We start from the raw sequence: 13886 nt of genomic DNA, 5'->3' as shown, positions 1-13886 counted from the left end.
GAGCTCTGTCTTCTGTAGCTTGTTATCGCAACTTTCAGTCCCTGTATTTTCTTTTTCTCTGCAGAAGACAATTCAAAAATTCACTGGCCTGCTCTGTAAAATCATTTAGAATGCTGAGCAGTGTGTAAACTGCAAACATTAGAGAATTATGCAATGTTATAAAAAACACTATATAACTGAAAATAAAAATATGAGAATATTTTCTTTGGTACTAAAGCTCCAGTAATTATCCGTACTACACAACCAATTCACTATATCATAATTTTTTTTTGCTTCAATGTCTCTTTAATGAACAATTTGGGCACCTCATAGGCGCTAATACAAATATTATCTATTGGACACCAAAAGCAGAAATTTGGGAACCAGATAGCAGATCATGGGCCTGTCCAATTGGAATTTTTGGTTTCTGAAATGTATCATTTTTAAATGTTTCGTTTTTTGAAACATATAATTTTTTTATATTTACGTTTAATTACAGCGTGGGTAGAGACGTGGGGAGGTAGTTAAAATTAGCCATCAGAAAGGGGGGTTTAACATTAGTCGTCAGGAATGGGAATTCTAGGGTTAGATGTCAGGAAGGGGGAATTTAGGGTAAGGCATTAGGAAGGGGGGTTAGGCATTAGGTAGGGGGTTTTAGGGTTAGGCATCAAGAAGGGGGGGGGGGGTTAGGGTCAGGCACCAGGAAGAGAGATTTTAGGGTTAGGCATCAAGAAGGGGGGTTAGGCCAGGCATCCGGAAGGGGGATTTTAGGGTTAGGCTTCAGGAAGGAGGGGGTTTAAGGTTTGGAGACAGGAAGGAGGGTTTTAGGGTTTGGCAGGGGCGTAGCAATAGGGCTGCAGAGGTAGCGACCGCATCAGGGCCCTTGGGCCAGAGGGGCCCCGAAGGGCCCTCCCTCAACTACAGTATTAGCTCTCTATTGGTCCTATCCTCATATTAATAACTTCTATAGATACTTTGAATAGTGGTAATCATTAACAAACTGTTCCCCATCCCCTTCTTGTACCTCTTACACTGTAGATGCCATTGGCAGGTTTTGGTGCGCCATATCAGTTGTTATGTATAGAGTGCATGGGGGGCCCCATTGTAAAACTTGCATCGGGGCCCACATCTCCTTAGCTATGCCACTGAGGGTTAGGCATCAGGAAGGGGGGTTTTAAGGTTTGGCTTCAGGAAGGGAGGGGTTTTAGGGTTAGGCATCAGAGGGGGGATGGTTCTTTGTGAGAGTAGGGTTAGGTTTAGTTGTAGTAAAATATCAGTAACATTTACCAATGTTTTACTATCGCCATTACCACTGTCAGTATGTTTTCATTTTCATTTGGCACCCAATTCATATTTATCATATTTAGACTTATTTCCCTTTACCCGGCGCCCATTCCTCCTCACGCCCCTATTTCATGCAATGTTTAACCCTTGCACTTCTATGGAACGGTGTAGAATTGACTTTGTGAGTGAGTCTTTGAAGGTTACGGCATCTTGTCCTGCACCACCACCAAGTTCTGCTTCAGCTTGGTACACCACTGCTGGTAGTAATGGTGATATTGCCGTGCTCTGCCTGTGCACAGCAATATTCCCGGCAGTTAGGGCATCAACGCCTATTAGTGTTGCTGCGTTATTAGGGCTTGTTTCCACTACACGCAGATTGGATGCAGAATGGATGCAGAAAAACGGACTCCAATGAATGCCTGTTTCCACTAAATGCTATTTTTCTGATGCAGATTTTCCCATAGCCATTCATTGGAGTCAGTTTCTATGCATCCATTCTGCATCCAATCTGTGTGTAGTGGAAACAGGAAATTAACAAACAAAAAAAAAACAAAAAAAAAAAAAAGAGGGGCAGTCCTCAAGTATAGGATCCAAGCTGAATAAACTTACTACGGGAGCAATGTCACCCCTCCTTTTTATCAGCTTATGGGGCCCTAAAAACCTGAACACAGAATTATAGCAACAAAGGACTTTTTAGCTTAAATAAGGGCCTCACAGGATCCAAAAATACAAAACCTTTATTGTGGACCAAATTCACGGCAATCAACATACATTAAAATAACTTAAAAACTGAGAATCTCCGGAGTCTCTCATCCACCCCTCGCATATCATACCATGCACACCAATCATGCCATATTCATCACTCAGCGCTGTATATGATAGTAGCAACTGTATTGCACATATGATTTACTTGCACTGTCCCTTTAAAGAAATAAGCATATGCATAAGGCAGCTTGCTCTAGTAATTTTTCCTTCCAATATGGGGAAAGATTGATGTGTCAGTCCACTACTTTTGCATAAAGAGGGAAAAACCAAGAAAAAGTAGATCTCAAACAGTCCCAGCTTGCTAAAAAACAGCTTCCATTGTTACAGTATGAGTCTCTTCCAGAGGCTTAATAGTGCACTATTAGTAGTTCATATGAATGACAGATCCCCACGACCTCATATAGCTTTTTGGCTTACTTGTATTCCTGTGGAGTCAGCTACTCGCAAACCTCTTGAAACCGCTAGGACTCGCAGGTCCCCGACACTCTGCGGTCCGCGGTAGTTGTCGTAGATACAGGCGTTTGTTGCTGCTCCCGTACACAGCACCTAGACAACTTCTTGGCACGAATGGCTGCCGGTGCTGAGCGCGATCCACCCTCCTAGAACCATGTGTTCAGCGTAACGGCGGGGATCGAGCGCTCCTATGCCACTGATGGTGGGCGAGACCGGTCTCCTGGAGCTCCTCCCACTTACATGTTTCGCCAATAGGCTTCCTCAGAGTGATGTCAGAGTGACGTCAGGGGCAATATTGCATATGTGCAATACAGTGGCTACTATCATATACAGCGCTGAGTGATGAATATGGCATGATTGGTGTGCATGGTGTGATATGCGAGGGGTGGATGAGAGACTCCGGAGATTCTCAGTTTTTAAGTTATTTTAATGTATGTTGATTGCCGTGAATTTGGTCCACAATAAAGGTTTTGTATTTTTGGATCCTGTGAGGCCCTTATTTAAGCTAAAAAGTCCTTTGTTGCTATAATGTAGTGGAAACAGACCCATACTGTATGTGAATGCACAGTCCATACATTTGCATTGGCATGCTCACATATCTGCGTTGTAATATATAATGTATATAAATGCATTTTCTACAGTGCATTTCTGGATAATTGGTGTGGTAATGGACACATTATTTAGCAGTTCTTTATCATGCTATGAAAAAAAAAATGTGTGCATTATGCCTGCACACTCTGTGGGAATAACTTTACACACACACACACACATATACACTATTAGTGATGCCTGTGAGGATTAAGGTCAATGCTTAGGTGCGACATTGCAGGCAACAAGTGCTATACAAAAAAATTGCTCAGGTATATTTGCTCACACATAAGTGGCCTGTACTGTTTCTGTGGAGAGGGGGAAGAGTGACAGCAAGGTGGAACATGAGGGATTGGTGGACAGGGTTCTCATGAGAAAAATGCACTTGCTCATTAAGGGCTTATTTGCAAATTGGACGTGGCACCTGTGCTGTTGCAAAGCCACAGCCAAATTGCTATTGCTGTGCCCTGCAAGGCTATAGGGATTCAGTTGCGTGGTATGAAAAACTGCTGCATGCTGCCCAGAATTGCACCTGCATGCGATTCTGATGCCATGCTATTGACGAAATGGGCAGCTTGGATGTGGGGAAATGCTGCATATTCGTGCTTAGTGCAAATGGGCCCTTAGAGACCCAGCATAGCAGATCTCTAAGCAATAGTTAGGGTACACCAGTACACATGTCAGATTTTTGGTTAAGATGGCCCCTGAATGCCCCTTTGTCTTTTTAACTGGTTAATAGCTTTTCAGCTGTATAGTAGCTTTGGTCAGCCAAGGTTGCTGACTGACATGATGAGGGCGGGCATTGGTAAAAGGGGCGATAGCATCCATTGCTTTTGTGATTGAGCGGTGGTAGTGTGTAGCTTCCGAGTCTGGGTAACTGAAGGATGATGTGAGGAGAGGTTCCAGGGCATCAAAGACAGATTGCATGTCTAGGTTTGTGGTAGTTTAAGATAAATCTAAACAAGCAAGAGAGCTCATTAGTCTAAATCAGTCATTGTCTGGGTAACTGCGTATTGCAAAACTTTATTGATTTAATTGTTCATAAAATGACTCTGCATTGCATTTACAGGGGAAATGGGAGAAAAAGGAGAGAAAGGGGCGCCAGGGAGACCAGGAAGAGTTGGTCCGCCAGGAGAAAAAGGTGACTTGTCTATCCAGCTTTGTATACACATATGACTTGTTATGATGTTAATGAATGACACATAAAATGAACTAATGCGCACTTATCTACATGAACTTATAGCATGCTGGAGTGGGGGTGGTAATGTCTTTGTCAGAGATGGAGCTAGGACTGGAGCACTGCTTCTAAGTCCATCAGTCATGGCTCCCATAGACTATTGTCAGGTGATGTACATACATGGGCACACCATTTGTAGCTTGTTTATGGGACCCTTGTAAATACAAGCGGTCCTGAGGCCATAGTTTCTGACAGCTGCCGATGTGGCAAACATTAGGCCCTCCATTACCTGCAGAAATTAGCTGCAGTCAAGGGGTAAGAGTTGAGGGTCAGTGCTGAACTATATAGCACCGACTCAGTGTGGTGCATGAATTCCCTGTGGCTAGGTTTTCCAGCACATCCAAATGCTGTACTTTTATTTCAGTTTCAGACAGAGTGGAAAACTCACAACCTATTTTGTGTGTTTATTGCTGTCAGTTAATTGATAGTCATAGAGTAGGCAGAAATTGTTAAAGCAAGCCTGCAACAAAAAAAACCCTCGAACAATGGTAAATATTTACCTACCGCCACCCAGCGCAGGCGCAGTAGCAGCTCTCCGTTGGGGCTAAGGTGGAAATAGCCAAGGCCGATTAGGTCTGCTCTACTGCGCAGGCCTTTCTGTGATCTGGGTACATCTCTGTATATATATATATATATATATATATATATATATATATATATATATATATATATATATATATATATATATATGCAGGGCCGTGCAGAGGGTCCTTAAGTGGGGGGTGCTCAAATTTAAAAAAGGGTCCTGGCAATGGCTTCCGCCACATGCCCCTCCCCCTTCCTCATTTCTGGCTAGGGGGGTATTGATTGTTATGCTGCTGAATGCAGATGCTGGGTGCCACGTGGGTTCTGGGTGCTGGCACAGGGTGTCATGTGGATTCTGGCTGTATGGGTGTGTATCAACTATCATGTAGGTGTTGATTGCAGGTACTCAGTCCCTTTTGAGTTCTGAGTGCAAGTACTGGATGTCATATGTGAGTGCTTGGTGTGGGTGCTGGGCACCAAGTGGAGGCTTAGTGCAACTGGAACTACTGCAGATGAAACATGTGGGTGTTGGGTGCAGGTACTGGGTATCACATAGGTGCAAATACTTGGTGCCATGCCGGCACTGGGTGCTAGCTCTGGGTGGGTGTTGTGTGTCACGTGGGTTCTGAGTGCAGGTACTTCGGGTGCTAGTACTGGTTATGTGAGTGGGTGCCATGTGAAGGCTGTGTGCAGGTGTGAGTAGTGAGTGACATGTCAGAGCTGGGTGCAAGTTCTGTGCCATGTAGGTGTGAGTACTGGGTGCCAGCTATAGGGTAAAGGGGTGCAGGTATTGGGTGTCATGTGGCTGTTTGATGCAAGTACTAAGTGCCATATTGAGACCATATGTTAGTATTAGGTGCAGGGTGCTTGGTGCAAGTACTGGGTGCTTGCTATAGTGGGGGTTACTGGTTAAGTTTAATGTGGGTGCTGAATATTGCTGGGATTGCTGTGGGTGCAGGGGGTGGGAGGTCACTGTGGGTACTGCTATGAATGGCATAGTTGCTGCTAGGGGAGGTCGAGGTCAGTGTGGTTGATGGGGGAAGGGTAGGTCACTGTGGGTGCTGGGGGGAGAAGTAACTGTGGGTGCTGTGGAAAGTAGAGGTCAGTATAGGTGCTGGAGGAAAGGGAGGTTACTGTGGGTCATTTGAGGGAGATCACTGTGGGTATTGGGAGGTAGAGGTCATTGTGGGTGCAGGGGGTGGGAGGTCACTATGGGTGCTGCTATGAATGGCATAGTTGCTGCTAAGGGAGGTAGAGGTCAGTATGGGTGCTGGAGGAAAGGGAGGTCACTGTGGGTGCTTGGGGGGAGGTCACTGTGGGTCTTTGGGGAGGTAGAGGTCATTGAGGGTGCTGGAGGAAGGGGAGGCCACTAAGGGTGCTGCTATGAATGGCATAGTTGCTGCTAAGGGAGGTAGAGGTCAGTGTGGATGCTGGGGGAAGGGTAGGCCACTGTGGGTGCTGGGAGAAGTCAGTGTGGTTACTGGAGGAGGGAGTGGATGCAGGGTGTTGGGAGAAGCCACTGTGGGCGCTGGCAATGGGAGAGGTCACTGTAGGTGCTGCTTTTGGGATGGGAGGTCCCTGTGGGTGCTGCAGGGGACAGGAGGGTAGCCACTGGGGGAGGTAAAAATCACTGTGGGTCCTGGGGGAGGGATAGGTCAGTGTGGGTGCTGGGGTAGGCAGGATCACTGCTAGAGCTGGGGAGGGAGAGGTCACTGTGGGTGCTAGGTGGAGGGAGAGGTCACTGTGGGTGCTGGGGGAGGGAGAGGTCACTGTGGGTGCTGGCTGGGGAGGGAGAGGTCACAATGGGTCCCAGGTGGAGGGAGAGGTCACTGTGGGTGCTAGATGGAGGGGAGAGGTCATTGTAGGTGCTAGATAGAGGGGAGAGGTCACTGTGGGTGCTGGGGGAGAGAGAGGTCACTATGGGTCCCAGGTGGAAGGAGAGGTCACTGTGGGTGCTAGGTGGAGGGAGAGGTCACTGTGGGTGCTAGATAGAGGGAGAGGTCACTGTGGGTGCTGGGTAAGAGAGAGGTCACTGTGGGTGCTGAGTAAGAGAGAGGTCACTGTGGGTGCTGGGGGAGGGAGAGGTCACTGTGGGTGCTGGGGAGGGAGAGGTCACTATGGGTCCCAGGTGGAGGGAGAGGTCACTGTGGGTGCTAGGTGGAGGGAGAGGTCACTGTGGGTGCTAGATGGAGGGAGAGGTCACTGTGGGTGCTGGGGAGGGAGAGGTCAGTATGGGTCCTAGGTGGAGGGAGAAGTCACTGTTGGTGCTAGGCGGATGGAGAGGTCACTGTGGGTGCTAGGTGGATGGAGAGGTCACTGTTGGTGCTAGGTGGATGGAGAGGTCACTGTGGGTGCTAGGTGGAGGGAGAAGTCACTGTTGGTGCTAGGTGGAGGGAGAGGTCACTGTGGGTGCTGGGGAGGGAGAGGTCACTATGGGTCCCAGGTGGAGGGAGAGGTCACTGTGGGTGCTAGGTGGAGGGAGTGGTCACTGTGGGTGCTAGGTGGAGGGAGAGGTCACTGTGGGTGCTAGATGGAGGGAGAGGTCACTGTGGGTGCTGGGGAGGGAGAGGTCAGTATGGGTCCTAGGTGGATGGAGAAGTCACTGTTGGTGCTAGGTGGATGGAGAGGTCACTGTGGGTGCTAGGTGGATGGAGAGGTCACTGTTGGTGCTAGGTGGATGGAGAGGTCACTGTGGGTGCTAGGTGGAGGGAGAAGTCACTGTTGGTGCTAGGTGGATGGAGATGTCTCTGTGGGTGCTGGGGGAGAGGTCAGTATGGGTCCTAGGTGGAGGGAGAGGTCACTGTGGGTCCTAGGTGGAGGGAGAGGTCACTATGGGTGCTGGGGGAAGGAGAGGTCACTATGGGTGCTGGGGAGGGAGAGGTCACTATGGGTCCCAGGTGGAGGGAGAGGTCACTATGGGTCCCAGGTGGAGGGAGAGGTCACTGTGGGTGCTAGGTGGAGGGAGAGGTCACTGTGGGTGCTGGGTAAGAGAGAGGTCACTGTAGGTGCTAGGAGGAGGGAGAGGTCACTGTGGGTGCTAAGTGAAGGGAGATGTCACTGTGGGTACTGGGTAGGAAGAGGTCAGTATGGGTCCTAGGTAGAGGGAGAGGTCACTGTGAGTGCTAGGGGAGGGAGTGGTCACTGGGTACTAGGTGGAGGGAGAGGTCACTGTGGGTGCTGGGGGAGGTAGAGGTCAGTATGGGTCCTAGGTGGAGGGAGAGGTCAGTATGCCACACTAGGATTCCTGTCTGGGCCTCTTCACTTAAAAGTATCCCAGGTGAGGGCGGAGCTTCCCGCGGGTGGGCGGGGCTTACCGCGGTAGGGGCGGAGCTTATTTTGCATCGCGAGTGGGCCTTTTTTGAAGGTTTTAAAAAGGGGGGTGCCTGGGCACCCAGAGCACCCCCCTGTGCACGTGCCTGTATATATGCCGTTTCTTTCATGCGCTCTTATGGGTGACAGTAATTTTTTTACACCTCTTTAGTTAGTATGCAGTCCACTAAAACATTTCCTACAGACTTCTATTTTTAATACTGACGGTTGTTAGGAAATCATAGTAACAATCACGGTCGCTCATAAACAGTGGCGGCTCCAGGAATTTTTTTTAGGGGGTGCTATGCAGGTGCTGGACCAATTTCCGGGGGAGCTGACGACCTGCGGCGCGCTTCGCGCGCCGCGCCAAAAATGGGTGTGGCTACAACCTGCGGCGCGCGAAGCGCGCCGCGGCGAAAAAATGGGCGTGGTCATGACCGGGTGAGGGCGGGGCTAACTGTAATTTAACGTGAACCCAGGGTGAGAGTGATATGGTGGCTGCCATATTTATTTCCTTTTAAACAATACTAGTTGCCTGGCAGCCCTGCTGATCTATTTGGCTGTAGTAGTGAACTGAATTACACCAGAAACAAGCCATGCAGCTAATCTTGTCAGTTCTGACAATATTGTCAGAAACCCCTGACCTGCTGCATGCTTGTTCAGGGTCTATGGTTGAAAGAATAAGAGGCAGAGGACCAGCACCGCAGCCAGGCAACTGGTATTGCTTAAAGGGAGATAAATATGGCAGCCTCAATATTATTCTCACCTCGGGTTCCCTTTAAAAGTGCAACGCAAAGACAGAGGGCCCAAGTTTTGGTGACCCTTTTCCCAGAAAATTCACATAATTGTGCAGGTTTTCTCAAGAAAATACACGTAATGTGAGCAGATTTTAACAAAAAACACGTCCAATGACCCCAATATGCACAATCGTTATCAGATATGGCCCCAATATGCACAATCGTTATCAGATATGGCCCCAATATGCACAATCGTTATCAGATATGGCCCCAATATGCACAATCGTTATCAGATATGGCCCCAATATGCACAATCGTTATCAGATATGGCCCCAATATGCACAATCGTTATCAGATATGGCCCCAATATGCACAATCGTTATCAGATATGGCCCCAATATGCACAATCGTTATCAGATATGGCCCCAATATGCACAATCGTTATCAGATATGGCCCCAATATGCACAATCGTTATCAGATATGGCCCCAATATGCACAATCGTTATCAGATATGGCCCCAATATGCACAATCGTTATCAGATATGGCCCCAATATGCACAATCGTTATCAGATATGGCCCCAATATGCACAATCGTTATCAGATATGGCCCCAATATGCACAATCGTTATCAGATATGGCCCCAATATGCACAATCGTTATCAGATATGGCCCCAATATGCACAATCGTTATCAGATATGGCCCCAATATGCACAATCGTTATCAGATATAGCCCCAATATGCACAATCGTTATCAGATATAGCCCCAATATGCACAATCGGTAGCAGATATGACCCCAATATGCACAATCGGTAGCAGATATGACCCCAATATGCACAATCGGTAGCAGATATGACCCCAATATGCACAATCGGTAGCAGATATGGCCCCAATATGCACAATCGGTATCAGATATGGCCCCAATATGCACAATCGGTAGCAGATATGGTCCCAATATGCACAATCGGTAGCAGATATGGTCCCAATATGCAGAATCGGTAGCAGATATGGTCCCAATATGCACAATCGGTAGCAGATATGGTCCCAATATGCAGAATCGGTAGCAGATATGGCCCCAATATGCACAATCGGTAGCAGATATGGCCCCAATATGCACAATCGGTAGCAGAAATGACCCCAATATGCACAATCGGTAGCAGATATCGCCCCAATATGCACAATCCGTAGCAGATATGACCCCAATATGCACAATCCGTAGCAGATATGACCCCAATATGCACAATCCGTAGCAGATATGACCCCAATATGCACAATCCGTAGCAGAAATGACCCCAATATGCACAATCGGTAGCAGATATGACCCCAATATGCACAATCGGTAGCAGATATGACCCCAATATGCACAATCGGTAGCAGATATGACCCCAATATGCACAATCGGTAGCAGATATGACCCCAATATGCACAATCGGTAGCAGATATGACCCCAATATGCACAATCGGTAGCAGATATGACCCCAATATGCACAATCGGTAGCAGAAATGACCCCAATATGCACAATCGGTAGCAGAAATGACCCCAATATGCACAATCGGTAGCAGAAATGACCCCAATATGCACAATCGGTAGCAGATATCGCCCCAATATGCACAATCCGTAGCAGATATGACCCCAATATGCACAATCCGTAGCAGATATGACCCCAATATGCACAATCCGTAGCAGATATGACCCCAATATGCACAATCCGCATCACCTGAAAAAGAAAAGAAAAACCCATTTACTCACCTACAGCCAGAAGACCTTCTTTCCCGACCTCCTGTCCCGAGTCCCGACCTCATTGTGGCGCGCAGCGCCCGCGCGCCCACGATCCTCTTCCTTCCCGACGTCACCACGAGACTTCCTGCCTGCATGCAGAGAGCAAGGCTACGGGAAAATGGCCGCCCGAAGTCTGCAGAACAGGGCTCCGGGCGGCCATCTTACCGTAGCCCTGCCTGCTGCTCCGTGCTGCCGGTGTGAACTGACTTGGCGTCTTTTAGACGCCTGAAGTCAGTTCACTCCAGGGGGTGCTTTGGGGGTGCTTGGACAATTCTAGGGGGTGCTCGAGCACCCCCAAGCACCCCCCTGGCGCCGCCCCTGCTCATAAACCCCAGTGAATGCCGGGCCGGAGCCTTGGATGCTGAGAGAGAAATAGAGCTGCCATTATTGCTTTCCCGTTTTGTGCATAGGCTCTGATAATAGTAACATAAAGTCTGCTGGAGAGGTTTTATTGAAGAACCGGCTTCCCCATCATGTGTTACTTTTCTGACATCTATAAACTGTGACATTTCATACATCAAATTAACAAGAGGAGCCACTGCTGCATCTGCTTAAGCTGTGTTTCTTTATGGGTGGCTGGTGGAGGAGAGATCTGGAGAGCTTATATTTATTCAGAACCATAGAAAACATAATGCACCAAAATTACGCCTTTCCAGGATGGCTGCATCCCCAGCTCCATAAATGCTGTACCGTGATAATAATGCATGCGTTTATCACCACCAGAGGGAGCTGTAACCAAAACATATCCTTATCAGATGCTTCAGGCCTGTGACATGTGTGGCCTGGATGTCGCTGAGCAGAACTCCTATCCTCTAACAAAAAGAATGAACTTACACCACACCTCATTACGATGGCTGTGTTTATGGTATGTGTTATGTCTCCAGGACAGTGGCAATGCTGGTAGTATTAAAGCGGACCTGAACTCTAAAAGATAAGTAAAAGCATAATAACATTTAAACAAAACATTTCTTTATTCCAGCTGACACAAAACCTGCAATAAATCTGCAGTGTGTCTACTTCCTGCTTTTATGGAAGCAGACATAGGGTTAACATCTAAGGCAGGAGGCAGCCGAGGTAGCCAGTTGACACACCTGAGAGATCAAACTACAGTTGTGATTAATTGCAGATGAGGGGGAATCAGGCTAAATTCTCTAAATACATACAGGCTGCATTTCTCTGTCTTTTCCTTCTGTCCTGTGCAAGAGTTCAGGTCCACTTTAAAACAAATGTCAGGACTTTTGTCTGATTCATGCATAAAGCTCAGCCTCAAGATGTGTTTTTTATTTTTTTTAATTATCTAAATGTAACAAAGGAATCGATTTATAGAAAGCTGTGCGATAAAAAAAATCTAGTTGTTAAAATACCGCATTCAGTATTTTGTTTGCTAATTCATAACAATTTTCAAAGGTGAGGTAAAACTTCAGTAATTTACTGGCTTCAAATGACAAAAACCTGTTCGGTAACAGCAGAGCAGTGTGGAGTTGTCTCTGTGTTGTTACATGCTGTTCCGTGCAGTGAAGGCATTACAATAGTAAGAAGCATCCCCGGCATCCCTTTAGAATGTACATGTTTGTTACACTGTTTTTATACTTTCTCTGCTCCCTTTGAATCTGTAAATTAGTCTTTCTTAACATTTTATTTTATTGCCACAGCTTACATGAACTGCAAGAAACATTACACATGTCATGCTTAGGTGATTTCCCCACTAGCTCCTCTGCATCTTCAAACAGGAACCTAAAGGGTTAAATGTCTGAAGGGCTCCAGGGGAAAACCTCTTTTTTGTTCTGTTCTCTCTGCTGCCTTGGGGGGGGGGGTAGAAAATCTTGGCCCTCCGGAGAAGGCATCACAACCTATCAACATCCGTACAGCGGGACTTTGAAGGAGACAGAGGTTGTTTCTATTGGCTCTCTGCTCCTGTCAGTCATAAATTATCCCTCTCTGCTTCTGTGAGTCACGACTCCGCACAGCTTCGGCACTGTTTCTGACAGACCAGAGCCGCCGGTAATGTTTCAGGGCTTTACCGCATGTTGTAGTCTTCACTGCTCAGTAATTTCAGCTTTCCATGCGGTGACAGCCTGTATGAATTGACATTTTCCTAAGTTCTCAGTAAAGTCAGCTGTTTTCTGCATTACCGAATGCGGTAATGCTTTATGAATCGAGGCTATTGTGCTCAATGTTTACTTTTGTCCTTGGTAAAATTAGCCCTACACCCCTCCCCCATACACATATGTTTTTTATTAATAATGTTATTTTCACTACAGTTCCTCTTTAAGTATAATGTTCCTGATAAAAAGCTCAGTGAGTGTTTGTTTACTACTTAGTTTAATAAAATTTAAATTTCACTTTAATTCCTACCTGGACTGCTGTCATCAAATTTGCCACTAGGTTGTGCTGTTTCAGTAGTTTACTCATAATTGTATTGCATCACATTATTCTGTTGAATGTACTTTTTTTATTTTAATTTCTGTCCCATGGACTTAAAAATATTTTCAGAAGATTTCATTTTTTTAAAGGATGTCTAAAGAGAGAAATCTTTTTAAATAAAGATGTTAAAATTTCGAATTATTCAAACACACAAGCAGCAGTATTATTATTTATAAAAAACCAACACTAAAACTGATGCTACCACTGCTGTGACTAAAGGTGCATACACACATCAGACTATAGTCTTTGGAAAATGAAAGATCATAGACCAATCTTACCACCCTTCATGTAGTATGAGAGCCATACTCTACACAGTCTTTTCTATGGAGCTGAACTCCACATCAGAAAAAAAAAAATCTTTGCAAGATGCTGCACACAAACATGCTGCACACACTCAAAAGATCTGTAGCTGCAAAAGATCTGTTTCTGCCAAACATCCATTCCTGCAAATTGCATTCATAGTCTATGAGGTCTGCAGATCATCATACACACACGATTTAACTGACATTCATCTGCAGATCAGATCCACCAGGATGGATTTTCAGATCTGCGGATGATTGCTTGATCTGCAGATGAATGCCAGTTAAATCATGTGTGTATGATGATCTGCAGATCTCATAGACTATCATTGCAATTTGCAGGAATGGATTTTTGGCAGGAACAGATCTTTTGCAGATACTGATCTTTTGTGTCTGTACAGCATCTGTGTGTGCAGCATCTTACAAAGATTTCTATCTGATGGGAAGTTCAGTTCCATAGAGTAGACTGTGTAGGTATGGCTCTCATACTACATGAAGGGTGGTA

The 13886-nt window shown here is 46.4% G+C and overlaps 1 protein-coding gene across 2 annotated transcripts in view; it reads left to right on the top strand.

Annotated features, from left to right (window-relative positions):
• Positions 1-13886, top strand: part of COLEC11 (collectin subfamily member 11) — a 66780-nt gene that overhangs the window by 33316 nt on the left and 19578 nt on the right. For both annotated transcript variants that reach the window (XM_068280339.1, XM_068280338.1), the window contains exon 3: positions 4139-4210. In XM_068280339.1, the coding sequence (XP_068136440.1) occupies positions 4139-4210 (72 nt within the window). The remainder of the gene's footprint in view (positions 1-4138; positions 4211-13886) is intronic.

Source organism: Hyperolius riggenbachi, chromosome 4 (genome assembly GCF_040937935.1).
Source record: "Hyperolius riggenbachi isolate aHypRig1 chromosome 4, aHypRig1.pri, whole genome shotgun sequence".
Lineage (NCBI taxonomy): Eukaryota > Metazoa > Chordata > Amphibia > Anura > Hyperoliidae > Hyperolius > Hyperolius riggenbachi.
Note: the sequence above shows the minus strand (reverse complement) of the source record. Positions and strands in the feature narration are given on the sequence as shown.